At 41.9% G+C, this 27,944-nt stretch overlaps 1 protein-coding gene across 1 annotated transcript in view; it reads right to left on the reverse strand.

Moving 5' to 3' along the window:
- Window positions 1–1,010: 1,010 nt before the first annotated feature.
- LOC112933391 (KIT proto-oncogene, receptor tyrosine kinase) overlaps window positions 1,011–27,944 on the reverse strand; it is a 49,530-nt gene continuing 22,596 nt past the window's right edge. The window contains exons 8-21 of the mRNA XM_072745199.1: window positions 18,196–18,310; window positions 16,217–16,398; window positions 14,898–15,004; window positions 14,678–14,804; window positions 14,287–14,391; window positions 14,089–14,199; window positions 12,747–12,897; window positions 10,765–10,856; window positions 9,935–10,062; window positions 8,719–8,841; window positions 5,077–5,188; window positions 4,865–4,964; window positions 4,394–4,499; window positions 1,011–3,334 (exon numbers count right to left, since the gene is read on the reverse strand). Of these exons, the coding sequence (XP_072601300.1) occupies window positions 3,206–3,334; window positions 4,394–4,499; window positions 4,865–4,964; window positions 5,077–5,188; window positions 8,719–8,841; window positions 9,935–10,062; window positions 10,765–10,856; window positions 12,747–12,897; window positions 14,089–14,199; window positions 14,287–14,391; window positions 14,678–14,804; window positions 14,898–15,004; window positions 16,217–16,398; window positions 18,196–18,310 (1,688 nt within the window). The 3' untranslated portion in view covers window positions 1,011–3,205. The remainder of the gene's footprint in view (window positions 3,335–4,393; window positions 4,500–4,864; window positions 4,965–5,076; window positions 5,189–8,718; window positions 8,842–9,934; window positions 10,063–10,764; window positions 10,857–12,746; window positions 12,898–14,088; window positions 14,200–14,286; window positions 14,392–14,677; window positions 14,805–14,897; window positions 15,005–16,216; window positions 16,399–18,195; window positions 18,311–27,944) is intronic.

Raw genomic sequence — 27,944 nt, forward strand, 5'->3', positions numbered from 1 at the left:
GAAAGAAAGGACTTCTTTGTTTTGTGGTCAATTAGCATTCATTCCTGTCTGTAATATAATAATGGAAAAAGCTTGGCAGAAATGTGGGTGCTTTCACAGAAAATTGAAGTGTTCCTGGCCACACCATTCCCTCCGTAAAAGGATTCTTCTTCATTGTAGGTCGCACCTTTCACCTTTCTTCCTTTTCCTTTCTGGAGAGAACTTCTGTAGGTTTGGACGCCACGTCAATAAAGAAAATCAAAACTGATGGTGTTTTATGTGCCTAACTCATTTTTAGGAGGATTCTGTGGTTCAGGGTTGTTGTTTGTTTCAAGATGGGAGGACTCGCAGGCCCTGGACAGGTTTCCCTGGTCTGGACAGTATTTCCTAATCACAAAGGATGCTCCGGCCACAGGACAGGACCCAACTAATTGGCACAAATCACCTTCCTCCAAGCAAGAGACAGAGCTTAACTGTTCCAGAAGCAAGTGAGAATAATGGTTGAAGGGTAGAGCATGAACATCTCATGATGGACCAAAACTCTTTTCAAAATCCAAGCCAACAAGAACACACACCAGTGTCTTGGGAGTCCTCATGTCAACCCTGTGGATTACTTTACAGTTCACGTTCATTTTTAGGCAATCTCTTTCAGGAGGAAACATGCCAGTTATATCAGACTGAACCACATGAAATTGCTATTTAGCTATCATTTTGCCCACAAAAACGGTCATTTCACACAAATCAACCTAATTATAATCATAGCAATGCGTAGTATTCTCAAAATGTTTCCTATATTTATTTTTCAATTTACACGGGGACACTGGGTTGCAAAAATAAAAGGAGAAAATACAGCACATACTAAATTCTTAATATATCTGTTGAATCTTCAAGTATATAAATCCTAGTGATGCGACGGCCTTGCTCAGATCCTAGGCCCGCCAGGAACAAACTTTCTAATGTCAGAGTGAATGCACTTTAACACTCTGAGGTTGGGTTTCACTAAGCTTGAAGAAATAACCAAACAATTCCACTTGATTTATATATGTACATTTTTATTAGAATTCTTCAGAACTGTCAACAATTGGACAACATACCAGGAAGAAAAAAAAAAAAAAAACACATGGAATACCAACATCCTTTAAACTTGCACCGCTTACTTATTTACACATAAAGTTACTGTATATATAAAAAATATTTTCAAGGACTCATGGGCTTAGGAATATTCAAAAGACATTATTGCTACATTTCAATATTTACAAAAAAAGCCATAAAATAATTTCAAACATTAAGCCACTGCAAAGAAATATCCGATGTAAAAAAAAATTATAAAAATATAAACTTTCAAGAATATCCAAGACAAAACTCTCAGTGAAGTGCCCCTGAAGTACCTAGACATCTACAATTAACAACCACTTTTCTTACCATAATCAAAGTCAATAGAAACACAAAGGAAAGTTTCTGACAAAGGAGAGCAAACAGCGACAATCTCTTACGTGACGACAAAACCCCAAAACCTGTTACCTTTGGAAAGGTGCAAGAGTATAGAACTCCAGTGCAAATGGTTACTTCCAGATAAATGACCACAATTCTCTAAAATGTAGTCTAAGGGACCCAGGAGGGGGAACCATGAAGGCAGCATACCTGAATCTCGCAGGACAACACACGAACCTTACCGCAAACACGTGGACCTCTGACAGTTGGGCAGTGAGTTTTTTTTTTTTTTTAAAGTGAACTCTAAGAATAATATCCAGGCTACAGCATAAAGGGTAAAATTTAAATATGCTTTAGCGGGAAAGTAGCCTTAGGTCTAAGGAATGGGTACAGTATATTGAGTCTAAACAACAGAGTGCTTGAAGTGTAGGTGGACTGCAAAAAAATATTTAAGCACTCTGCTTCCTATATGGACGCTATGTAAGCTTTTGGGAAGCTCCTCTAGACAGCTAGGTTCAGAGAAATGAGCAGTACTGATGATAAAAGCCAAGCTACTCTTGGGCTCAAGGCAAAGAACACCCCCCCAAATATTTTTCTACAAGCACACACATACGCATACACGCGCACACACACACTTATATAGGTACTGGCCCGGTGTCCAGGACATGCCTGCAGTTGGAGGCTGGATCTAAATTTAATTTCTGGCTACCGAAGAATCCGAACTAAAAGAGCACTGTATCGTCACTCCCGCGGGAGTCATGCAGTAGTAAATCAAGTCACTTTTTCAAACGGCATCAAATCCATTGAGCGCAATGCCATTCTTTCTGAAGCTGGTAGGCTTGTTCTGGAGAATCTGCAGAGCAAGTTCATAGACTACAAAAGGAGATTTTTGTGAAGATTGTGCTTGGCAATTATGTATTTTTTTTTTTTTCCTTAAAAAAGAAAAAAAGAAAAAAGAAAAGAAAAAGCACGGTTTCCTTCAATCCTGTCTGGCTCTTCATCTATTTCTACAACACAGCAGACTTGAGCCAGGGTCGTATCCAGAAACTACATCTTGTGGGTCTCCGCCCCCCTTCAAATATAGGAACATGTACAATTTATAGATGAGTATATACAGATGCTGGCTGGGGAGGCCTTCTCTCCAATTCTCAGCGTCCTAATAGCAAACTCTATTTACAAACCAGGTCAGTAGTACAAAGGCTCATGCACAGCAGCGAGTCTTTATTCATGCTCAGGGAGCATTTTTCCATGGCCTATGTCTCATTCCCAGCATGAAATACTAGATTTCTTAAGCCCAGACATTCATAAGCTTCTGCCCTTTGTTCTAATAACATTCCATTTTCCACATCAAGAGATCAGGTTTCAGCTTCTAATCTTGCTGCATCATCATATCATTATGGATGGTTAGGAGGCCCAAAGGCGACCACTGCCATTTATTCAAATAAACTATCAACTGTGCTTTTCAAACAGAAACTGGAGAAGCCTTGGAAAGGACTCGGGGTGTCTAGCCCATTCCATCCTCCCTTGCTCCAAGTCTGTATTATTTTTTTTTCATTAATGGGGGCTGCCTTGCTATTGGGAATACAATATGCAGTCTGAACTCTTACAACAGGATGGTGGCTGATGACAAAAGTCACTGGCCACTAGTTAGAGTGTGCTTGTAAAGAGGGAGGGACAGAGGGGTGTCCGCTACCCTGGAATAGGATGCAAGCCGAAGGAGGACAGAATAACCAGTATAGGAACCAAAAGAACAGGGATCGCTCTTGTTGGGGAGACCCCCGGCACTCCTCCTGCTTCACACATCTTCGTGTACCAGCAGAGGCTGGGTGGAAGACGCGCTGCTGCCCACGGAATTGATCCGCACGGAATGGTCCACCACGGGGCGCTCTGGGTTGGGGCTGCAGTTCGCGAGGTTGGAATAAATCTGAGGAAAACAAGTCCACAGTTAATATGCCAGTCCCCACAACGGACACAGCAACCAGGGGGGGGGCACATCTGCATTCTCAGATCACAAATAACTCACAAAGCTTCTTAAGGAGAAGAGATTTACAAGACTTTCACAGCCAAAACCCCATATTGATGAAAGAAAATATAAGCTTTGTCTTATTCTTCGTTTCCCCCAAGGTCTGATGCATAAGAAGTGATGGCCAAAAAAAAAAATTTACTTTTTTGCTGGGACACATATGGAAACAAGTACTATCTAACCTATTAAATGGGTTTCTAAACCTCTGTAGCCAACTATAACCCAATGGCTGATGTCATTTACTGGGGAATGGGTGGCCTTCCCAGGGGCCCTCTGCTGAGAATTAAACATATAGGTGGGGAATGCTGTTTAATTTGAAACATGCTCTGACACCCAAAAAGAGCAAGCTTTAACCCCAAAATACCAGTGGTATGCTTTTAGAAAGGATAGCTCCAGGCCAATCCATCCAAAAAGCAGCTTTAAAAAAATCTGAGTTAAAGTAAGGATCACTAATTCTTCCGTAAGAGGGGGAGGAGAAATAATGGATTTGAGTTTTTGAATTCCACCCCTGCCCCCCCAAATCACTGGCAGGGATCTCCCAAACTCAAAAAGCTCTTCATGCTATATGGCTTGTGGGCATGACAGCTAGCTGCCATTTCTGGCTATGCTTGTTTGAGCAGAAGGCTTATTTCACTGCCGTAACAAGCTGTCTTTTCTGTGCTTTTATTCTAGTTCATGTTACCCCAACCGTCCCAAGGCTGAATGGCCCGGACACGTGAGGCAGAGACCACGCCGACCCCATGATCAGCATTTGGGGTGGGGAGGAACCATGGCAAATCTGTATGGCAGGCTCAGGACAGGGGTTGGCCCGGAAGAACCTGTTTCATTGCCTTCCTAGACTCCCCGAAGCCCAGTACACTGCTTAAGCCAAGGAGAGAAGGGGTGGATAACAGAACCCCCCGAGCCTGAGAACCCCAGGAGAAAGCAGGGAGGTTCTATGGCTGGCGGGAATGAACTCACATGATTGGTGCTATCTGAAATCTGCTTCTCAATTAGCTGCACGATCTGCTTGAACGTCGGCCTTTTCAGGGGATCAGCATCCCAGCACGTCTTCATGATGTCATACCTGCAGAGCGAGGACCATTTCCTGTCACTCCTCAACGCCCTTAGCCTGGCTTCTCATGGTGCACGGTGTCATGCGACAGTCTCAAAAATAATTCCAGGGCCATGCAAACTGGACGTATCATGCATGAACTAAAACACCGTGCATGTGAAAGGCTGCTGAAACTTTCTGCATATTTGGTGACAAGAGATTATGAAAAGAAGCTACAAAAATGACATTTGATCACGACACGTCATAGGAAGGAACCAGGAGACACTGCTGTTTCAAACCATGAAACCCTAGTGAAAACCCTCAACACTCAGGTTTCGGTCTTTGAAAAGGAAAATAAAAGGGGAAGCATGATCTGAAGGAAATATCTCGGCCCTTACATTTCAGCAGGTGCATGCTCAGGGCTGAGCATCCGGAACCCTTCCTTGATCATCTTGTAGAACTTTGAATCGACTGGCATCCCAGGGTAGGGGCTGCTTCCTGAGGCACAAACGGTTTGCAAATCAGCATTAATAATAAGCAAGCAGGACCCTGCTAACCCCTTAAAGAAGAGCTCTCGCCCAACCAAGGTGCCTTTGCCCAGGCGTTTTACCTAAAGAGAAGAGCTCCCACAGAAAAATCCCATAGGACCAGACATCACTTTCAAATGTGTACACACAGTTGAAAATGCTCTCAGGGGCCATCCACTTCACAGGTAGCCGAGCCTGTAATGGAAGCACAACAGATCCGGCAATGTTAATTAAGAAGCTCAAAAAAAAAGAATAGAAAGTATTCCTACAGACATCGCTCCAGCTGAGGGGGTGAGGGTGAGAAGGTGACGGCCATCTCACAAAGGCCTTTTACCCTATGACCTCAGAGGACTCCTCCCCACTTCTGAAATAGGTGGCTCACATGGTACTACCCTCATCTTCAAGATGGGGACATTGAAGGACACCTGGGTGGCTCAGTTTGTTAAGTGTCTGCCTTCGGCTCAGGTCATGATCTCGGGGTCCTAGGATCAAGTCCCACATGGCACTTCCCGGCTCAGTGGGGAGTCAGTTTCTCCCTCTGCAACCCCCACTCTGCTCATGCTGTCTCTCCCTCTCAATTTCTCTCTTACAAAATCTGTAAAAAAGGCGGGGGGGGGGGCACCCTGAGTCCATACAGCATGGTGGTTAAGGGCACAGATGTCAGAGACAGACACACGGGTTCTATTCTTGGCTCCACCACTGGCCTTGATTAACACAGATTTGTTAGTTGCCACTGAATATGTTTTCCCTTTTTTCCTTAATAAGAGAAACATGGTCCTCCTACAATAAAAACTATACATTCCCAGCTCCTTTGCGGCTTAGCAGAGCCATGTGACTCAGGGTCAGGTCATCTGTTGGAAGATAAGAGACTTCTAATAAGACGTGATAAGAGACCACTAAGTGGGAAGTATGATATGGCAGGTGCAGGGAAGCCTTCTTAAGACATGGCTGGCGTGTGCCCTTTGCTCTTTTCCTTCTTGTCCCTCCTCCATCCTACCTCTGACTCTGGTGGCTGGCTATCTGGTGGCCATCGTGGCCCAAGGAGGGCCACACCAGCGATGGTAAGAAAATAGAAGAGTAGATGGACTTGGTCCCTAGTGCTTCACAGAAGCTCTACACCTGCCCTGGCCTATGGCTACGACACTTCTTTGACTCTTCTTTTGGGTTTTCTCTCACATGAAACCCAAACTATCCTTTACAAATACATTGCAAACGTCACTTAAGTATCTGTAAGTAAGCCTCAATATGTTCTTGTGTCAAGAAGAAATAACGTTTCAAATTTCATGAGTCATTTTGCGGGTTAAATGAGATCGTGTGGGTGGCCAAAGGTGCTTAGCACAGTACTGCTGACTCACTAATCTCTAAGCAATTGCCTCGCATAAGCAGACACACAATGAACAGTAGGGGCTTATGGTGACCATGACTATTCCAAGGTGGCGAGCGGCAGTTCGGGTTTTAAATTCAACAGCTGAACCTCACATCCCAAACCCTTTCTGCTAAAATTGAGCCAAACTTGCTGTGACTATTCCTCTTATAGACACTGTGGGTTCTTGGATCTTAATCTACCATAAAAAGCTACATCAATCCTTCTCTTAATCCATTTAGGGTTGAAAACTGGGAAGACCATCTTTTTTATAGCGTTAAAGTTATTTTAGCCAGCAGGAAAAAATAAAGTAAGAAAGAGAGCAAGTGGGTGCCTTGGTGGCTCAGTGGTTGAGCATCTGCCTTCAGCTCAGGTCGTGACCCCAGGGTCACGATCAAGTCCCGCATCGGGCTCCCCATAAGGAGCCTGCTTCTCCCTCTGCCTGTGTCTCGCCTCTCTCTGTGTCTCTCATGAATAAATAAATAAAATATTTTTAAAAGATAGGAAAAAAGCCTTCTAGTATCCCCTTCCCAGATTTTATGCTAGTAGTCCCATGGGGGCTCTTAACCTGAGACCTACTACCGGTGTCTTGGGTTCAGGGGCCTGTGAAAGACCTTTCTGAGAAACCGACACAGGGACATCTCAGTGACTGGATATAGTGAATTTGGGGTGGTAACAAGCTGTGTGAGCTTGGTGAGGAGAGATTTGTAATTGGTTAGTTCAATGGCCCTGAGCTGGAGCCCCCGATCTTGAAGCCAGGTGGGACCTAACCCATCCTTTTTCATTCCAACTATGGTCACTAACCAGTAACAAGCTAGTAAGAAGCTGCAGCCTAACAACCACTGTCATGATTATTTATATTCCAAATCAGCCATCTATAAAGAACAGTTCGGAAGAACAAGTGCCATGTATTAGCTGCAACGTGGCTGGCACTGTTTTAAGCACTTCACATAGATTAACTCATTTAATCCTCACAACGTGATGAGTCAGGTGACAGTTATTATTCCCAAGAGGAGGAAAACAAGCAAAGTTGAGAGGCACTGGGTAATTCTTGCCAAATAATAACACACAGCCACTTAACGATGGAACCAGATTCAAACTGGGGTAGACTGGGTCCTGAACCTGCTGCCTTCTTCCTCGTGCCCTTCATTCTTTCTTCCAATACTGCATGGACCAGAATGGAGAGAACTTGCTTCCATTAACCCTCATAATGATGGAACCTAGTTTTAGAAGAGGTTTATTCGAAATGCATGCATTGAGGGGCACCTGGGTGGCTCAGTGGATGAAGCATCTGCCTTCAGCTCAGGTCATGATCCCGGGGTCCTGGGGTCGAACCCCTGCATCAGGCTCCCTGCTCGGGCTATTTCTCCCTCAGCCCCTCCCCCTTGCTGGTGCTCTCTCTCAAATAAATAAATAAATAAATTAATTAATTAATCAAACAAGGAAAGAAATACATGATTTGATCAGGAAGTAAAGCCAGCAGCATTTCTACAAAACCAAGTCAAGTACAGAGATGCCATGGTGATGGAGGAGAAAATATTACATTATCATAAGGCACATAAATAGTTACCTCCAGAAATAAATCTGGACTGGGGAAATGGGCCTGGGCAAATAGATGTAGAAGAATACATAGATACAGGACTATATGGCTTCCCATACTAATGGGACGTTGCTCTGGAGATCGTGGGCTCTGGTTTCAGCCTTTACCGACCTGTGTCATCTCAGACTTAGCTGATGCTTATTACTAAAATATATAAAATAGACTGAGTTTTAGTTTCTCCAACGCTGAAAATGTGAAGACACTGCACTCCAATGCCAGGGGCTTGTTCTGATGCTACATGGAGAATTGGCAGGGACATAAAGCACTTTGAAATAAAATCACTATGTTCTCTAACCCAATTATTACTTACGAACCTATTTAATATGCTCTCTATTGATTAGAAGATCCAACATTCTACATACCTAATTCTGAACATTATCTTAGATTTTAATCTTTTGCGCATAGCATGTCAATCTCCAAGTTAAAATTCCCCTGCTGTGACCTTCAGGCCCACATTTGTTTCACTTGAACAAAATAGAGTTCATTGCTATTCTCAGGCTATAATGAAAATTAAGGCTATTTCTGTTTCCTTCACATGCCCCATAATTACACAATTAGAATTAGGAATTCTATTATCGGAATGTTAGTTGTAGTAATGTTCAGCCTACCATGCAAATTTTGCTGAAGTACACTTAATTTGACTGCTAAAATACATGGTATCTCAAAGGTAGGATTTGCATTAGGAAACTCATAAAAAGCAATTCTTAGAAAAACTTGAAACTAAAATCCTTCACTGGACTGTCAAGCAGAGTGGGTACTCACGTTTCCTTTGACCACATAATTAGAATCATTCTTGATGTCTCTGGCTAGACCAAAATCACAAATCTTTGTGATTCGACCATGAGTAAGGAGGATATTTCTAGCAGCCAAGTCTCTGTGAATACACTATTAGGAGAGTGGGAGAGAAAAAGAAAACCATTTACATTTATTTTAAACTCTTCAAGAATGAAAACTCTGTTCAACACGAGAATGCTGCTATGTCACACAAATCCAGTACCTTGGCTTTGCCTTGAAACTCTTCGGTGCACCAAAAATAAAGATCTAAATTATGCTCTGAATGATGTTCAAAATTTGTGTTTCACATCGTTTAGGACCTTAATTACGATAATCACTTTCCAAACCAACTCGAATAAATTTTTTTTCTTCTTATGACTCGCTTTCATTCATAGGAAAATACATTATAAATAGTCGTATCATATTTTTTAAACCAAAACCTCATTTTTCATGCTTCTCTTTGTCCTTTTATAGAGTTTTTAAAATGTCTTTGCAACTCCAATTTGATGTCTCCCGAGGACACAGGGAAGAGGCTCTTTATTTCAGCCATCCTATATCCCTCTTTTAGTTTCGTAATTGTTTGGAAATGTCACCAATGACACTTAAGGGTAGGATCTGTTCCCTCCTCCTGGTCTGCTAGTCTCATTTGCTACTGAATTCCTCTCACCCTTCCAGAGACCATGTTCCTTGCTTTGGTTCCTTCGTTCTCTTCCCATTTCTACCTTTGTCCCAAATGCTTATTATTCTCTCCGATTCCTTATTCCCCCACACTTCATGAAGCCACACGATATCTGAGGCCCCTCTTCAACAAGACCCAAGCACGTGCTTCACCAAGCACTGCAATTGCATGAGGTACCTCCTCCCTTTGCTGATGAAACCATTCTCTATTTTCTAAGAGCAGCTCCTGTATTCTAAGAGCCAGGATTTTTAAATGAATCTGCTGCATTAAAAAAAAAATTCATAGAAAGTTCATTTAGACAGGCTTACACTTTAAAGCTTATAAATGAGAATAGGAATTCCAAAAAGATAGCGGTTGGAACATGAAGAAATGAAATTTCCCCTGTTTTAGGTTACCACACTTCAAAACGACACTGTGCATTCTAACTATGAACTCTAAAATGCGCCGCTGGGGTTAGGGGGTTTTGGGGGTTGGCACGGCGCGGGGGGGTGGTGGCAATACTCCTCGAGAACCACTTCCACTCACATTCTTCGAGGCCAGGAATGCCATGCCCTTGGCCACCTGGTAAGAAAAGCTCAGCAAGTCCTCTAGATCTGGAGCCAACTCATCATCTTCCATGATGGCGGGAGTCACATCTCTTTCTATGTATGAGCCTGTTAGGAGAAGAAGGACTTTCTTAGCAATTAAGCCTCAAAACTTGGAAAACAGAAGACAGCACAACAACAATACCAAAGGTTGGTAATAAGGAACTGATGTGACCGCGCAGGCAAGTCACCCACCTAGCGTTGAGGAAAGTTAAGTGCCCAAGCACCAAGTTAATATTCACAGGCTGGGGCTTCAGGGGAGAAGGATGGTGGATAAATACACAAATCTCCTATTATTTTCTTTTTGATGTGTAAAATACATAGTTGATACACATATATCTTCATTCGTGCAGTGAGATGCTCCTATACGATAACGAACACTCTCTCACCCCAATGCTCACTTGGAACCCTGACCTGCCACTGACCAGTGGCTTTGCCATCGGGCCCTCCTAGAAAGGAGAACCAGGGGAATCCCTGGGTGGCTCAGCGGTTTGGCGCCTGCCTTTGGCCCAGGGCGCGATTCTGGAGTCCCGGGATCGAGTCCCGCGTCAGGCTCCCGGCGTGGGGTCTGCTTCTCCCTCCTCCTGTGTCTCTGCCTCTCTCTCTCTCTATGACTATCATAAATAAATAAAATAAAATAAAAATTTAAATAAAAAAAAAAAAAAAGAAAGAAAGGAGAACCAGTCACTATGGGGCATGGTAATGTATTTCCCAGCAGTATGAGTAAGCCTTTGTAAATGAAGCTGTTTTTATTATTTGATAGGTACCCACCTATTCTTGCAGATCTCCTTTTGTCTGCCTTGGTTGGCACAACGTAAGAAACGCCGGGTTTCATGTCCATGTATTCATTAGTACTGTCGCTGCTGTGAGAGATGAAATATCCATCCATCAAATTATGACTGAATAAAATGGGAAAATGGGGGAGTTCCCATGGGGCAAGCTCTATCTCCCCACTGCCTTTTTACGTAAGAGGCTGATTTTATTCAGAGAAAGTATTACTAGGTTTGAATGAAGAAAAGCTTGTTCATTATACAGGAGTTTTTAATATTCAACATCAGGGCCCGATGCCCAGGAATGAGACGGTCTCTTTTGTGTTCATAGATGGGACTCAGGTTAGAAATGTCCCATCTCTTGACACCAGAGGTGTAATGGGAAACAGAGAACCATAAACAGTATCCCCTGTTCCCTCAAAGTCTCTAAATTAGCCCCAAGAGACAAGATGAAAGACACAAGAAAGACGAGAAGAGCAAGAGCTCTGAGATGTGTGATGGGGAGGAAGGCAGGGATCGCTAACATAGAGCGACTGATGGAAGAAGGTTTAAAAAAACCAAGTTTAGTTCAGATAAACACCAATAATTTGGATGATTTTCTGAACCATCTGGACCTCTTGAATCTGCAACATTTGGCTGGAAAGTCTTCAAGATTTCTAGTACTTCCTGCTTCTGATTAGCATAGAAACACTATGACAACAATCTCCTTCAGAGTGTGCTGGTGGTTCCAGTCCCATATGGGATCCCAAAGCACAAAGAACACGACATCGGATGGAACAATTTGAGCCATTATTTCAGCAAGTTGAAAAACATGTATGGGGCCAAGGTTTTAGAAATAAGGCAAAGTGGCTCATTTATTCACATAAGGAGCATATGCTCTGGAGAAACTAACAAAAGGTGGTTTGTAATGTGTTTTTACTACCACTTGACACTACCCAAGTCTATAGGACTAAAAAAAAAAAGGAAAATGAAAAGGCTTCACCTGGGGTGAAGAAACCCTTTAGTCAAGGGGTACAGAAAAGGTCTTTAAGAAGTAACCACCCATCAATAATAGTTGCTGAGGCCTTCTTGAGGGCCTGGAGCTAAGTTTAAGAAACACAGTCTTGCCATCTCAAAACGTAGGGGACAGAACGAATAGAAAGGAGAGGAAAAAATCCACCACACAACTTCAGAAATATAAAGTATAAGGGATTGGGCATGATGAATAGGATTTCTGTTGGGCTGGGTGCATCTAGGAAATCTTTCTCAACCTTTGGAAAGAACAGGCAAGGCCAGGCAGAGAGGAATCCTATTCTGGTTGTTAAGCCACACTAATTGTTCTTAAAGGAATCTGAAGCTCTTTGTACGTCATTCAAATTCAGAAGGATATTAAAGAGGAAAAGAGATGAAAATAAGGTACAGAATTTTTAAACACGTGCTAGAATCGTGCCTTTTTATAGCATGACTGAGTTTTTTTTTTTTTTTTTTTTTTAAAAAAGAAGGGCAAGGTATACGGAAATAATTCAGCGGTAGATGGTGAGAAACCTACGTGCAGAGATATGTTCAGAGCTCTTTTGCCACTCCGTTAAAGGTTTTCGAGAAATTTACCGAGACAACTTGACAGACTTTAGCATTTTCCCTACAAACAGTGTCTCACTGCAGAGATCCATACAGTACCAAGCCCAACAGAATAAATGAAAGGACACACGAGAATAGAGCCCTGATAAGTGAAAGAATTATTCAAGTGAACAGAACACTTTGAAAAAAAAAAAACTAAAGATGCATTAAAAAAAAATCAATAAAAATCTAAGTTCAACACTATTTAAATCTTTACAAACGCTATTCAAACTTCCTAAATTGTTGACGACACCTAAATGATTTAATAATTCTGATTTGGCGCCTCAAAGTACCTCTGTTCATTTGTTTAAAGAATCAGCCTTGATTGCAAACCCTTTCGACCCCCTGAACTGCCTGTTGACAGCTATTTATGTAAATCAGTCTTACCAGGAAGACTCCTTTGAATGCAGAAGGTTCTTATAAAGTGCCACTTCTCCGTGATCTTCCTGCTTTGAGCAAATAAATGAATCACGTTTCCTTCGCAAAAAATTCAAAAGATCACCATAGCAACAATATTCAATAATGACCAAGGTGGGCCCTGCAGATATGTAAGAGAAGGTTAAAGAGAGGTGAGCTCTCTAGACGATCCTGCCCCCTTTAAATAGACTCAGGGGCCATCATGACCGTTTTCATTCAGGTTCATTGATAAGGCAAATACTTAGCAGGCTTAGCAAAAACCAGCATTCTGAGGAGGACAACTCAACAAGTAAGCCTCCTTTTACCCCTTCCTAAGTGAGGTCAGTGCTCGGGGCCTGGCCTGACTTACATCCAAGTTACCAACTTTCAACAATATCCTACGATCATCATAATTTCCTGCACGAATCCTTCCATCCACTTCGGTCTGCAACAGGGCTTCACGCCCTCTCCTCATGTTATTATGGAAATGATGAAGGGCAGAAAGTGCAGCCTCAGAGGAAAACCAATGGCACGGGATGGCCAGCTGAGATGACCCTGGAGAGGGTGAGCACCTGGCACGCCAGGACACCACCTGCCTTCTGAGCACTACCGGCCACCAGTGTTTCCAGGGCTGTAATTAAACCTCACGCTGCAGCTCTGAAGTCAACAGGCACCCGATTAACTTGGGCAGGAATTTTTACCAACAGGTCATGATGTGGAAGCAACATTTATGGGGCTGTTTTAAGAAGTAAGTTAAGCTGTCAACTTGACCGTGAACCTCAATACATCTTGAGGAATGGCTCATTTTACACATCTCTGTTCCTTTAGACCAAAAGGTTTTCTGGAAACATCACAGAAATCCTTGATGGAAGGCTCTACCTCAGAATTGCTTCCAACTGGAAATTTACTTTTTTTTTTTGCCCAGGTGAAGTGTTTGTCTCATTTGGTGTGTACTGGAGAACTTGCAGGCTTCAAAGTCTATCTTTAATTATGGATAGTAACCCTTTAGTGACTAGATATGCTCCAGTAAAATAGCTTGAAAGATAAAAGAAAAGTTTTCTGGAGGAGATGAGAGGTTCTCAAGATCCTCAAGAGGTTGATACTGATGCAACGCCCATGACAGTAACAAGGGTATGTCCCCATGATGATAAAACTCAAATATACATTCTTAAGAATGGCTTTTGGGGCAGGGGTGTGAAACATCTACAAGAGGTAACAACCCGGGTAAAAATCTTGCAATAAGATATAACCAAGCACTGTCGAAATCATATTAAAATCTCCCCTCTTTAGATAATTTGAAAGATAATGAAAGTTAATTTGGTCATGGCCCTACCTCCAACGGTGCATGCTCCAAGAAGATTCACAATATTCATATGATTACCGAGGTAACTCAAGACTTTAAGCTCAGACATTAGTGCTTCTCGTTCGGTTAAATGGGCACTTGCTAAAATCAGAAAAAAAATTTCATTTTAGCAAGAAGCAAATTTGGCAAGCCAATGTTGAGGGCATGCAGCCACCTGCAGAAACTTACGTTTGAGCATCTTAACGGCAACGGTCATGGCCGCATCCGACTTAATCAGGCCATATGCAGTGGCTTCAACCACTTTCCCGAAGGCACCAGCACCCAAAGTTTTCCCTGCAGAAAGGAAGAAAAGAGTAAGGGGTGGTGGTAGGACCAAAGGAGCATCTGGGTAATTTCAAAGTCAACAATCAAGGAATTGTGAAGGAATTAAGGACAAATCCAGCTAGAGACATTTCTCTATAAGGTGCTTTATGTGGAATCTATCAAAAGTGATGAAACTTCACAGAAAATACTTATTGTCTCAGTTGGAACAGAACAAAGGAAGCTAATGGGGTTCCCTAAAGTCATTGTTACATGTACACAAAAAAGGTTACATGGAAAGCCCCTGTTTCATACTGACCAAAGCTCAGCCTGTTTCTGGGAAACTCCCATTTGTGATCGTAAGGAAGCTGTGTTGGGTCTATGTAAACATAATTGCTTCCATTGATCTCCTCAACAACCTTCCACTGTACTTCATACATGGGTTTCTGGTCGGGGGAGAAAAGAGAGACAAATCATCTTTTAATGAATAACATCTCGATCATTATAGCACTTAGGGTAGAGAACAAATGAATGATTACCTGTAGATATTTGTAGGTAAGAATCATCACGATAATGCACATCATTCCAGCTGCGATCACAAAGCCAATCAGCAAAGGTGTGAACAGGGTGTGGGGATGGATTTGTTCTAAAATGAAAGGGGAATGTGGAATCACAACGTATTAGCAGGGGTGGAGCTTCATGACAACCACCTGACCCCAAACTCACCCATCCCCCACCTTACAGACCATGGCAGGATTCAAAGCCAAGGGCATCTCATAAACTCCTTGCCTTGCTAATACTACCTTCCTCTGGTTATTCAAAGGGATCTCTTGAAGGAACAACTTCAAACCAGACTACTGTGGAAGTTGAGATTTCTGTAGCCCACAAATAATTTTATGGCTGTTTTGTCAATAAAAAGCAACATTATAAATGAGCTTTGTATTTCAACTAAATTCCTGCCTTGGACAACTTTAAGAAGTTTCCTTTACGGATAGTTATATTTTCTTCCTTACGCTTTCCTGTATTTTCCAAATTTTCTACACTGATAAGAATTTCTTTTACAACCAAGAAAATATCTTTAAAGTGTTCTTTTCATTGCCTGAGGGGGGGAAAAAAAACCTGTGATGAAGAACAATGTAAGATTCTTGCCCTCATTACTCAAAAACCGGAAGTATACCACTTATTGGCACACATCTTTGCCAACTCAAGAAAACAAAACTAAGCCCTGGGAATGTAGATGCCCAGCTTCTTTGTCTTCCAGCTTCATACCAATTCATCAATGTATCCACAAGGATCATTTAACTTAATGTTCAGAGGTAGTCCCTCATGAATCAAATCTGACAGACACGAAAGAAATGGCTCACTGACGTAACTTCATAAAAGGCAATGTTAACTTTCTTGTATAGCATCCAGCAATGTGTTCAAATACACGATTTTCAAGGACTAAAATTTTAAACTCAATTTAAAAATTTTAACTGCCCTAATTCTGGTTATATCTGGCTGTGAAGCAAATATAATTCCCTATTTTCTTTCCCCGCCCCTTTTCAGTAGGAATGACTGGAAATACGCAATTCACTACATACACACACACACACACACACACACACGCAAGCGTACATACATACGTGCATATACACATGTAAATATATATGTATGTGGTTAAAATCGCTGCGTACATGTTATTAACAAACTAGTACAGGATGAAACGTAGTGAGTTTGATGACAGCATGGTACAATGTGGAAATTACCAGAAATGACATGGCCATTGATGGAATGGACTTAATCATGATTGATATGGCAGGCAGAGCCTAAACATCCCCTTAAATTGGATTAAAAAGAAATATACCTTTGCTGTTACCTTTAAATGCAAAGTTAAAAAAGGCAGAACTCCTGCCTACATTGTTGTAAGCCCTACACTCGACTGTGCCATTGTGCTTGAAGGCACTATAATCGATGGAACTCTGAACCACTAGTTTTCCAGACGGTGACAGAGACGAGTTTTGCATCTGCACATCCATTGGCCCAATAGGGACAGAACATCTAGAGGGAAAAGAAAATAACAGCCCGGATTTACTCTAGGAAAATCAATCAATCAATCAATCAATCACATTGGAATTGGCATACATTTAAAACTAAGGGAGTGGGTCATAATCAGAAATGTCCTTTTTCAACCAAGGGTGTGAGGATGCATGAGCACTCCCCTGGCGCCGTGAGCAAGAGAAGCAGGGCGGAAAGGAAGAAATGGGGAGTGAGACAGGAGTTTGAATCTGGATTCAAATACCTGTTTTATTGACAAGCTACTTAAAACCCTCCAGGACTCCGTTTCTACAGCTAGAAGGTCGGGATGGTAATACCCACTTTGGAGAGTTACGGAAAGGGCTGGAAATGAATGGAAGAAAGGGAGCTGGCACACAGTAGACCTTTATAAAGTAACTGTGAAAGGGTACATGCGTGAGGGTTGAAAAAAGAGCTTAGAGGAGGAGAGAGTTCAAGTCTACAAGGATGAAGACAGAACATCTAGAGGGAAAAGAAAATAACAGCCCGGATTTACTCTAGGAAAATCAATCAATCAATCAATCAATCACATTGGAATTGGCATACATTTAAAACTAAGGGAGTGGGTCAATCACTTTGGGGAGCGGCCCCCCAAATCCCAGCAGCTGAGATCCTGATCCAGGTTTTAGAGGGAGACAGAGGCCGGACCACTGGCTTGTACTCCAGGTAGCAAAGCCCATCCATCAGGGGCTGGACCCCCATTTTAAATTATGTCCCCCATATACCTAATATTTTTCTATTCCCTTATACCTTGCTTTATTTTTCTCATTAGCACTTAACTGTTTATTTCATCTTTTGCTCACCTCTCTCTACCCATTAGATATAAACTCACAAAGCTGGGACTCCGAGGTGTGTTTGGCTCACTAGACCAGGGTATGGCATACAAGTGGCACCCCATAAATATTTGCTGTATGGAGAACAGTAACTGCTGGGGTTACTTCCACTGTAGGGGCTTTTCCAGGGGCCTCGGGTCCTTCTTACTGTTCCCCGAAGAAAACATTCCACTAAAACGCCGCTGAAAACAACAATCCTACGTAACCTCTTCCAACGTGTTGTGATAAAAAGGACTATTCTGTGAGAAATAAAATTTCTATTATTATCCTGACTATTCAATTGTGATGTTACACTGGGCTTTTAAAGCCCGAGCGCAAAATAGCATTTGATGGATAAAAACAGCCATGGTGACCCCATTTTCATCTTCAGGTAATGTGAAAGGACAATTTAAGGCTTAAGTGCAGATTGGAAGGGAGAGGAAGCACCCTGCCAGATGTGCTCTGCTCAGGGGCCGGGCACCTAATCAAGGAGAAAAAAAAAACCTTTTAAAAACACGCAGCTTACAAATGCTGTATGTATGTTGTAACTGCACGATCATTACTTTTTGGTAACTTGGCAATTAACTTCTGAGGCAATTTTTTTTCATGAAAACTACAGCCACATCTCCCACACACATTGCCTCCTGTGTACAGAATGGAAATCTAATTACTCTGTCCTGGAAAATTGCTTTATCTACCTGCAGGCTAGAAATTGCATGATAAATCCAAAAGATAACCACCAAAACAGAGAAGTAAGTCACTCAGTAATCATTTCTCAGCAAACAAAATTAATGTCTACCACGAAAAATATAGCAATTATGCCCCCCTTAAAAAAGCACATGGATAGGGGAAAAAAAAGGATAATCAAACAAAGCTTTAAAAAAAAGAATCTGAAAACCTATCTGAAGTTCAACTACCCTGCTGTCCTTCCCTCGTGCACGTTAAGTAGTAGCCAGAATAATCCTCTCACCTCTGCTCAGCTCCTGGACAGAAATACCAATCTACTGCGGGCTCTGGGAATCCTGCAACCACACACTGGAGCATGCCATTCGTGAGACTTTCATGGGTCAGGATTTCTGGTTTTGCTGTAGGAAAAGAGAAATGGCCATAGGTCAGACTGCTGGAACACCTCACCAAGGCTCCCCTCCACAGTTTCCAAATCCTTAGAACCTTCTTGAGTTTGAAGAGGACCCTGAGGGAACATATTCAAAGGGGAGCATCGGAACCAGTGAGTGGAAGGCACAGGGAGGCAGAAGCGAGGGTCAGACCAGGAAAGGGTTTCCCCCGTTTAGAGCTGCCTGGCCCCATTGTGGACTGTCCACACTGCAGGTGAGAACTCCCTGTTTGGGGTCGAGTGAACGGAGGTGGGGTTCGCAGGACCCCTGGCCGGGTTTCTGCTTCCAGTTGGGGGGTGGGGGGCAGAATTTGCAAGACTGCTTCTAATCCAAACTTTAGGATTCCAAACTGTTGTGAAGGTGGAAATCGTGTTTAAGATTCTTGCCATCAGACTTTCAAATTACTGAACCTGTCATAGAGAATTTCAAGTTATGGCACAGACTGGGATGGATAAAATTAAGAGGAGTTCTAGGAAATGAGAAGCCCCCCACCCACTTCCCCCCCTCCAAGAATGTCCTCTTTTTTAGGGGTGGGGGCAGAAGGCAGTGGGTGGAAATAAAAGAACTGAATCACCCTATTTACGGAGAAGCCAAAACATAAGAGTAAAATACAATATGGGCTTTTAAACTCCAAATTTGTATTTCAAATGCAAAATATGGACAGAAAATTTTAAGAGGAAACCAGCCCAAGAGTTTTATTCACATGTCTATCTAAACCTGTATATAATCACTGAAAAAGTAGGTTGTATCAGCAGGCATGCTCTAATTTCTGGGGAACGACAATAATCAACTGATATTCATTCAATCAAGGGTGCCTAAAAGCACTGCAAATTCTTGAGATTATTTTCTAAAGTGAAAGGAAAATGAACTTATTACATTCAGTTGTTCTACAGGAAATATAAGTGAAGGGGTCTAAGCCTTGGAGAACGAGTAAGCCGACCTGTAAGGATCTGATGGCAGGGGCGGGGATGCGCTCACCCTGGATCCTCAGTATGACATCAGACACAGAATGTGATGCACCCCACTGTGTGTGTGGGGGGGGGTGAAGGGTGTCCTGCCGCCGGCTCCCACGTTTACCAATAATCTGTCCCTCCATCAAGCCTCCTCGTGTGTCATGTGGGAATAACAACAGTCCCCATTTCATAACGATGCTGGGACAATTAAATGAGATGGAGCACCCAAAGGAGGAAGAATGTTTCGCAGACCCGAGACAGTTTTATTAACCATTAATTTATTAACGATTCAGCTATCATTTCCTATTTTGGAATACCTACCCTCTCTGGTTACCCCTCAACTGTGTTTGCCACCAGGAATATTCTCTTCAGTGATCTAAAAATCTTCAGATAGTGTGATAATGAGTGTCTTAACCCGACGCGTTGGGAATCTGACCTTGATTAGGTTGCAACTGATAGGAAAATTGTACATGGTGAGAAGATAGGGACCGACAGATCGGAAGCTCAGGAGCGTATTTCTTCAAGGGAAGGTACCAGTGTAGAACCACCTCTCAGCACCTCACCTCCTTGCAGGCAAAACGGCTTGACGGGGATCAGTGTCCACATGCATGGCACACCCACCTGTCACTCAACCTGGCCCGACGCATGGGCAGGCCATTTGGCAAATACACACAAAAGAGTGGCACTCCAAAGCGATCTCAAGGTAGGGGCATCCTTGAGAGTTTGGATCCAATGCCAGCTTTCACAAATAGAGCAAGAAGACGAGCCATCGTCTTGCGAAAGTATCCATCTGGCAAGTCTCATTTAATTATCATGGGCAACTGTGTGATTGCGCTGAAAAGTAGGACAGAACACAAAAAAACAGTGGAACTTTAGGAGAATGCTATTTGCTGAAGACGGCAGGCGCCATAAGGCAGGTCTCTCTGGACTCCATTCAAGTGTCATCTCCTGTTCCAAGCCATCCTCAACTCTCCAAAGCCAAGTTGGTTGGTCTCTCCTCCCTCTTCCCGCAGCATGCGAGAGCACCTGACACTCTTACACAACCTTCTGGGCTGCCTCCTCCATCAGACTCTATGCTCTCAAGGGCAGAACCACATCTCCCTGATTGTACCTCTGACTCGGAGCAGAGTCTGACCTGTTGCAGACACACAAAGGAAGAGCTGTTTGAACCACTAAGTCCCCTCTAAAAAACCAAGTTCCTCGGAGTCCAAGGAATTCGATTAGAATCATAAGAAGGGACCTGGGACAAGAGCCTGATGTTGACTTTGCTGTGTTAGGGGCTCTCTTCCCACTCTTACAAGAAGCTATCCACACATCTACCTGGCCAGGTGAATTCTTCTTTAACACAGAGATTGTAGGTGAGAGGGGAGGTCTACACAGAGATGGCAAAGGTAACAGGATAGGACTTAGACTGGAATCGAGGTCCTAAGATGGATTCCCTCCCATCGACATTCCTTTTGTCACCCATCCTTCCTAATCCAAATGATTAGATTTCTTAGAGTGGAATTAAATATTAATTCAATAGGGAAAAAAAAGGCTGAAAGGGTACCTTAAGATGTTAACGATGGTTACCTCTGGGTAAAAGGATTATGGATAGTTTCTACTTTATTCTTTTGACTTATTTTCTCTCTCTTTTTTTTTTTTTTTTTACGGTGAACATGTAGCTAATAATGAACCAATAAAACATTTTTTAATTAAAAAAATTGGAACAGCTCAAAATTACATAATCAATTACATTCAGCTCTGGCTACAAGTGCTCAAGATCCAAGCCTTCCAGCGTGACACCTGGTGGCAGTTACACAACGGCCAAGGCTGGCAAGTGGTGTAGTCCGGTTGGCCTACTTGTTCCCGTGTGCTGGTTAATTGGGCAGACTTTTAAGCTACCGTCTCAGGCCGGTTGTAACCCGAGGCTAGCAGAGCAGCTTTGTCCTGTTGGTCTTTAGCCTGGCCAACCAAGCCCAGAAGGTCTCTAAACATTAATGTGTGTTCGAAGTATTAGGAAAATAAAAACTAAAAAAATAAACATTTCTGCCCCCTACCCCTACCCCCATCCCAGAGATTCAGTAAGCCAAGGATCTGACCTAGCAATGCACCTTTTTAGTGGACCTACAAAAAAGATCCTGACTGGGGGTAGGATGAGGGTGAGGCAAGAGAAGCACATCAGGTGTGGAATTTAAGAAGGCACTCACCCTCCTCAAGGTCTTGCAAATACAGGGCTGGCACCTCGAGTGAGCTCTTCCTTAAATTCTACACCCCAGGCGCCTCGCCCTAATCCCAGTCGTGTCCCTAACATTGGTGATGACAGACCTCATTTTGAAAAGGCTAAATTACACGAGTACAGTTTCAGATCTACATGGCAAGTTGCACTACGAAAATGTTTAATGCATAAAGAATGAGCTAGGTATAAATCTGATTCCTAAAAATGAAAATCTGGGCTCATCTGCATTTTGTAAGTGCCTCAATGCACTGTGTAAGGCATTAAATATGCATTTTGCTTTTAAAGACACATAACTGCAATTCTCCAGGTTAAATCTGAGCTGTGGTTTCTGAGATATTCGGCAATCAGCAGTATACCAAATGACACATTCCCTAATTCCTCCCAGGTTGGAGGTTTGGATAAGCCTAAGAGGTGCATGAGTTATGTATTTCCTGCGGAGATTAAGAAAATAGCCTTTTCTCCTTTCAAAGCGTTGTGGGCCTGGGTCATTCCAGCGTCTGCAACAACACTGATCAACCTGTAGGCTGATTTCAGAGTGCTTACGACTCTACTGAGAATTTATGGCTCGTGCAATTAAAAACCCTAACCATTTGCTGATTTACCCCAAAGATATGTGATCTTGAAAAAATACTCCTTCTCACCACCATCAGGTCCAGACGGGAGGCAAGAACAAAACAAATTTTTAAGACACAGCACAGATAATAAGAGCTGGGGTGGGGTGGGAGGAGATGCACGAGTCATTGATGGGGAAGCATTTCTGAGTTGAGCTCCCCTCTTGCCCCTGAGCACCTCGACCAGTTCCTGCTAATAAACCACATTTGCCCACACTCTATAACCAGCAAAGAACATAGACTGAAGCCTCCACAAGCAATAAAAGACTAAATGAAGAGGGATCATAAGGATGCATTTTGTTTTTACGATTGTGGGTCTGCTGTAGTTTTAATGGCCACACAGCAATGCTTTCCAGCAATTTGGCCCTATTTGGGCCTGGGTCAAATCTACATTCCTGCCATAACACTGCTATGAAAAAGGAACTTAAATCAGCTAAAACAGGACTACAAAAAATTTCAGATTAACTTTCACTTATATAAGGCTATACTTAAAAAACAAAAACAAAATAAAACTGGAATAGATATCCTGAGATTTAGCCCCGCTGAATGGATTCAGGCTCCATGCTCGGCAAAGAGCCTACTTAAGATTCTCTCTCTCTCTCTCTCCCTCCCTCTGCCCTTCCCCATCCCTCTCTCCCCTTTCTCTTAAAAAATAAAAATTAAAAAAAAAAAAGATTGTTAGAAACTGGCATATGGGCACTTTGATAGAAGTTTGTTTAACAAATGAAACAAAACTTCAATTGTAGTTGCCTGTATCCAGCTGTCTTTAACAGAGTTTTTACTATTAAAAAAAAAAAAAATCACCCTCCTAACGCAATGACATTCTAAACTAGGAGTAAGCTAACTTTTATGGTAAAGACTGAGGTGGTAAACAATTTCGGCTGTGTGGGCCTTAGGGTCTCTCTTGCAAATACTCAACTGTGCCACTGTACCACAAATGTAGCCAGACATGCAAAGCCATGTGCACAGCTGTGTTCCAATAAACTTTACTTATGGACACTGACATTTGAATTTTATCTTCACGTCTCACAAAATCTTCTGATTTTTTTCAACCATTTGACCAAAAATCTTAGTTTATGGGCCCTTTGAAAAGAGGCTGCAGGCTGACTCCGGCCCTAGGACTACAGTTTGCCAACATCTGTTCTAAACAGCCAGTAAAGATCTCCTAGTCCTGAGATTAAGTTAAAAAAAATTTAAAAAGTGATACAACTAACTGCACAAAGCCTTGCCCAGCCAGAATCACGATGCTCGATTTACAGGGCACCACCGCCATGTGACCCAGACACGCAGAGGGCATGTGTAGACACACACGTGGAGGACTGGCATGTGATATAAGTGCTATTTCTCTATTCAGTAAAAGCAGTGAATTCATTTCCAACATAATTCAAAAGTGGAAGGCAAGGGTTATTGCCATAAAACCCATGGAAAAATCATGCACCTATTCTCGGGTTAATTTAAATTTACACTAAATTATAGGTGAGCCTGGATCCACGTATAAATGAAGGGAGCTAATCTGATGTAAAAACATATGGGCTCAGATAGCAAGGGAACTTCCACAGAGTCGAAGTTCCACTAACACGAGGGAAGAGTACTCACACCGTCTTTAGAAAATTATGCCCCAATTCAGGGTCCATTCCTAGCAGACGCTGACACAGTCATATAACTTAAACCTGTTTCTCCTGCTTTTCTACCATAAGCACGAAATGACGGCCAGACCACACCAACAAAGGGCCCAACGATCTAGACGGGTTTCCTGTTCTCAGTTTCGGCCTTTAACTAGATCCTCCAAATTAGCAATACACCTCACCCGACCAACCTTCTCATGATACACAAAGGAAAAAGAATACTAATACATTTCCTAAATTTTTTCAGCACATAAGAGAATCAAAGTAGACTTTAAAAGTAGGTTGCAGTGATATCCCTTTTTTCTTTCAACTCAAATGTCTACAGCAATTCTTGAAGACAGAGAGATCTTCATTATGAGAAGGAGATATTAAAGTGTCACATCAAAACAACACTCATAACTCCAAAGCATTTAACAACAAAAACTCATTTCAAATTCAGTAACAGAATCTGAAAAACAGAGCTCAGACGCTGTCAGGTATCACAAATGAACATGCGCTACCTATAAAAAGATTAATATAAAAAGACAAGAGACTACTTTTACATAGACTAGCAACCATACTAAGAAGACCTGAAAATTATTCCTTAATTTAGAACTGCCCCAAAAGCCAGGAGAGTGAAATCTTCTGTGACATATGTTTAAGACATGGGCAAGCATGAAAGATAATGACAGATGATAACCTTATTTACTGCCAGGCACTTAAGCTAGGTCACTCATTTGAGATTAAACAAGATAATTATAAACCTTAAATAAGCATTTGATGGGTTTCTTTAAAACCCCAGTCAATCATTTGTGACCCATCCCATACTATACAATGTCTCAAAACTGCACCAGATGTGGGTTTAAAAAAAAATGATGCACTATCCATGCAACAGGATACCAAAATGAGGTTGCAGACAGGTATCTCATGTCATGGAAAGGTGTACGCAATGCATTCATTATTCAGTACCAAAACACAAGCTCATGAAGCATTAGGACCTCAGTTTTGTAAAAAAAAAAAAAAAAAAAAAAAAAAAAAAAAAAAAAGTTAACAAAAAATGTTCACAAAGAACATATACAATAAGGGATATATTAAGCAACAATATAAAATGTAAACCAACTTTAAGAGGCACAATTAAAATGTGCTTCTTGTTTTTGCTTATTTGATTTTCCAGCTTTTCCTATCCTTTGTGTGACATTTTTACAATAAGAAAAAACTGTTTTAATTTAAAACTGTTTTATGTATACATATGTTTGCACTAACCAAGCTACATTTCTGGTTACTGTGATAGCCTTACAGCAAATTTTCAAAAGCAAGTAAATCAATCAGAAAGGAGTTCTATTCAGCACTGGTTTTATTTAATGTTTAAGAATTCCAGTCATTTGGGGGCACTTGGGCGGCTCAGTCGGTTGAGTGTCTGACTCTTGATTTCGTCTCTGGTCATGATCTTGGGGTCGTGGGATCAGGCCCCGGGTGGGGCTCCACACTGGGCTGGGTGTGGAGCCTGTTTGGGGCATTCTCTTTCTCTCTCTCTCTCTCTCCCTCTGCCTCTCCCCACTGCTCATGTGCTCTCTCTCTCTCTCTCAAAAAAAAAAAAAAAAAAAAAAGAATTCTAATAATTTAATATTAGAGTAGATTTAATAGAATCCACCTAGGGGGATTTCCCTAGGGGGAAAAAACACTAAAAAGCAAAACCTCTTAAGCAAAACTCAATGGTCAAGTGTGTTAGTCATAGGCCTTATTAAAATGCTTAGCCTCTAATGCAAGAATGGTTTGGACACCCAAATGTTTGAAAGGTCCTATCAGCCCTGAAAAAAAGGGAGACAGATGGTAGAAAACATTTCTTCCTCCCAAAGAGGGAAAGTTCTAGTAACTCTGTTCTCATCTCACAGGGATCATGAAAGACACAGACCCAAAGCCCCTAAACTGAGCAATCCTTGAAGGCCAGCCCACATTACCATTTAACCCTGGGTGAAGGTCCCTGAGGACTTCCAGCCAGGTGGGTGACTCAGAGGGCTGGCTGGCCAGGGGGTCTAAGCCATCTACTTACGTAGCTGACTTGACACACCTGCCCTCACCTTTGGCAAATGTGCCACTTTGTCTGCGGGGTGCTCCCCTTCAGAGTGGCTTCTCCCTAGGAGGACAGATTGAACTATGACCAAAACTACATAAAAGGCAGCCCAGATTTTGCAAACGTGGTCAAAGAGAAACTTTCTCATCAAGAGACCTCACTCTGGATGATTTATTACTTTCACTGATACGGGCACGCTGTATGATCTATAAATAATTGCTCATACCAGACAGGATGTTAATTACATGATACGGTGATTTAGAAATAATGCATTATTTAGCATTTCCTTAAATCGTTTCAACCCACTGTTAACACTGCCGTAAATGAAGTAGAGTCGGTGACTTTGAAAGTTAATTTGGTGTACTTCTGCAGTCATTTTGGATAGCCGATCTAGCTTAACAGGACATGTGTTCCACATAAGCCCGATGGTGAAGGGCAAGCCCCTGAGTTCTCTCTATATGCTTGTCCTCCCTCCCTTTCTGTGACCACCCCCTGAGCCACCCCCCCAGTACCACAATACTCTGACTCACCTGGCGAGGTTTGTGATTAAAGGGCAGACCTTTAAGACTGGCCAGAGATCTACTTATGGCCCCTCAATACCATTTACCCCAAATTTTAGATTCACAAAGCTGATCTTGGAAAGGTTACCCGATAATGTGTTCAAGAGGCATTTTAAGACTATGGGTGAATCAAAAAAACCAAAATGAGGTGATCACCCACACCGTTAGCACGTGTATTACCAAAAAGATAAGAAATAACAAACGTTGACAAGGGCACAGAGAAAAGGGAACCCTCGTGCACTGTTGGTGGGAATGCAGACTGGTGCCACTGCAGAAAAGAGCATGGAGGTTCCCCCCGAGAAATTAAAAACACAACTACCAAAGGATCCAGCAAGTCCCACTTCTTCATACATATCCTAATGAAACAAAACTACTACCTTGAAGAGAGATCTGTACTCCCATGGTCACTGCGGTATTACTTACACCAGCCAAGGTATGGAAACAACCTAAATTTCCTTCGATGGATGAGCGGATATAAGAAAATGTGATACACACAGACACTGGATTATTGTTCAGCCTGAAAAAGAAGGAAATCCTACCATTTGCGACAACAAATTAGGTTGGATAAACCTAGAGGGTATTATGTTCCATGTAGAGAAAGACAAATACTGCATGGTATCACTTAGATGGAGTCTTTAAAAAAAAATCAAGTTCATTGAAAAAGAGTAGAAAAGTGGTTGTCAAGGCCTAAGGGATGGGAGGAATGGGGAGAGGCATTAAAGGAATACAAACAGGTGTAAGACAAGTAAGGTCTAGGCATCTAATGAATTACATGGTGACTATAGTTGATAACTCTGTATTACATAATCGAAATTTGGTAAGAAAGTAGAACTTAAATGTTCTCACCAAAAAACAAAACAAGCACCCTGCCCCCCCAAAACCCCAGAAAATCAAAAACAAGAAGGGTAAACATTAACACGTAAGCTGATGTGTTAATTCACTTGATGTGTGTGGGGGGGGGGGGCAGTTTTTTTCAAAATGTTTACATATATCAAAATCATGTATACACTTTAAAATCTTATTTTTCCCAGCTTTATTGGGGTACAATTGATAAAATTATAAGTTTATTAGATCTTCTTAAAATCATTCCACAGGGGAAAAAAAATCATTCCACAGTTGTGAAAAAACAATTGTTTTATCATATTAATCATACTTTCCACCATCATGTAGGTTACTTCAGGATTCACATGGGGCATTTGAAATTATATGTCAAAATAAACTCATTGAATATGTACATTACTAACATTTAAGTCCACTGCAACGTTTGAGATTTAATCAAGAAATATTGGGTGGGGAGGGAAAAGAGACAGTGGATCACTTAGAGTTAAATGTGCATTTGGCTTTTTATTTGTCCTAGATCTGGTAAAAACCTCAATTGTGTGACATTTATTGCAAACAAAGAGACCATAAGTTTCTAACCAAGTATCATAGGCTACATATAGAACCTTGGTGGTGTCGGTTTTTCTAATACCTCTAAGAATTTTAGAAAGAGTAGGTCCTATTAGGAAAGCACTTTTATTATGTATATTATGTCATTGTAGCTAAATATATTTATTTTTTTAATTTTTATTTATTTATGATAGGCAC

This window comes from Vulpes vulpes, unplaced genomic scaffold (assembly GCF_048418805.1).
Source record: "Vulpes vulpes isolate BD-2025 unplaced genomic scaffold, VulVul3 Bu000000631, whole genome shotgun sequence".
NCBI classification, from domain to species: Eukaryota; Metazoa; Chordata; class Mammalia; order Carnivora; family Canidae; genus Vulpes; species Vulpes vulpes.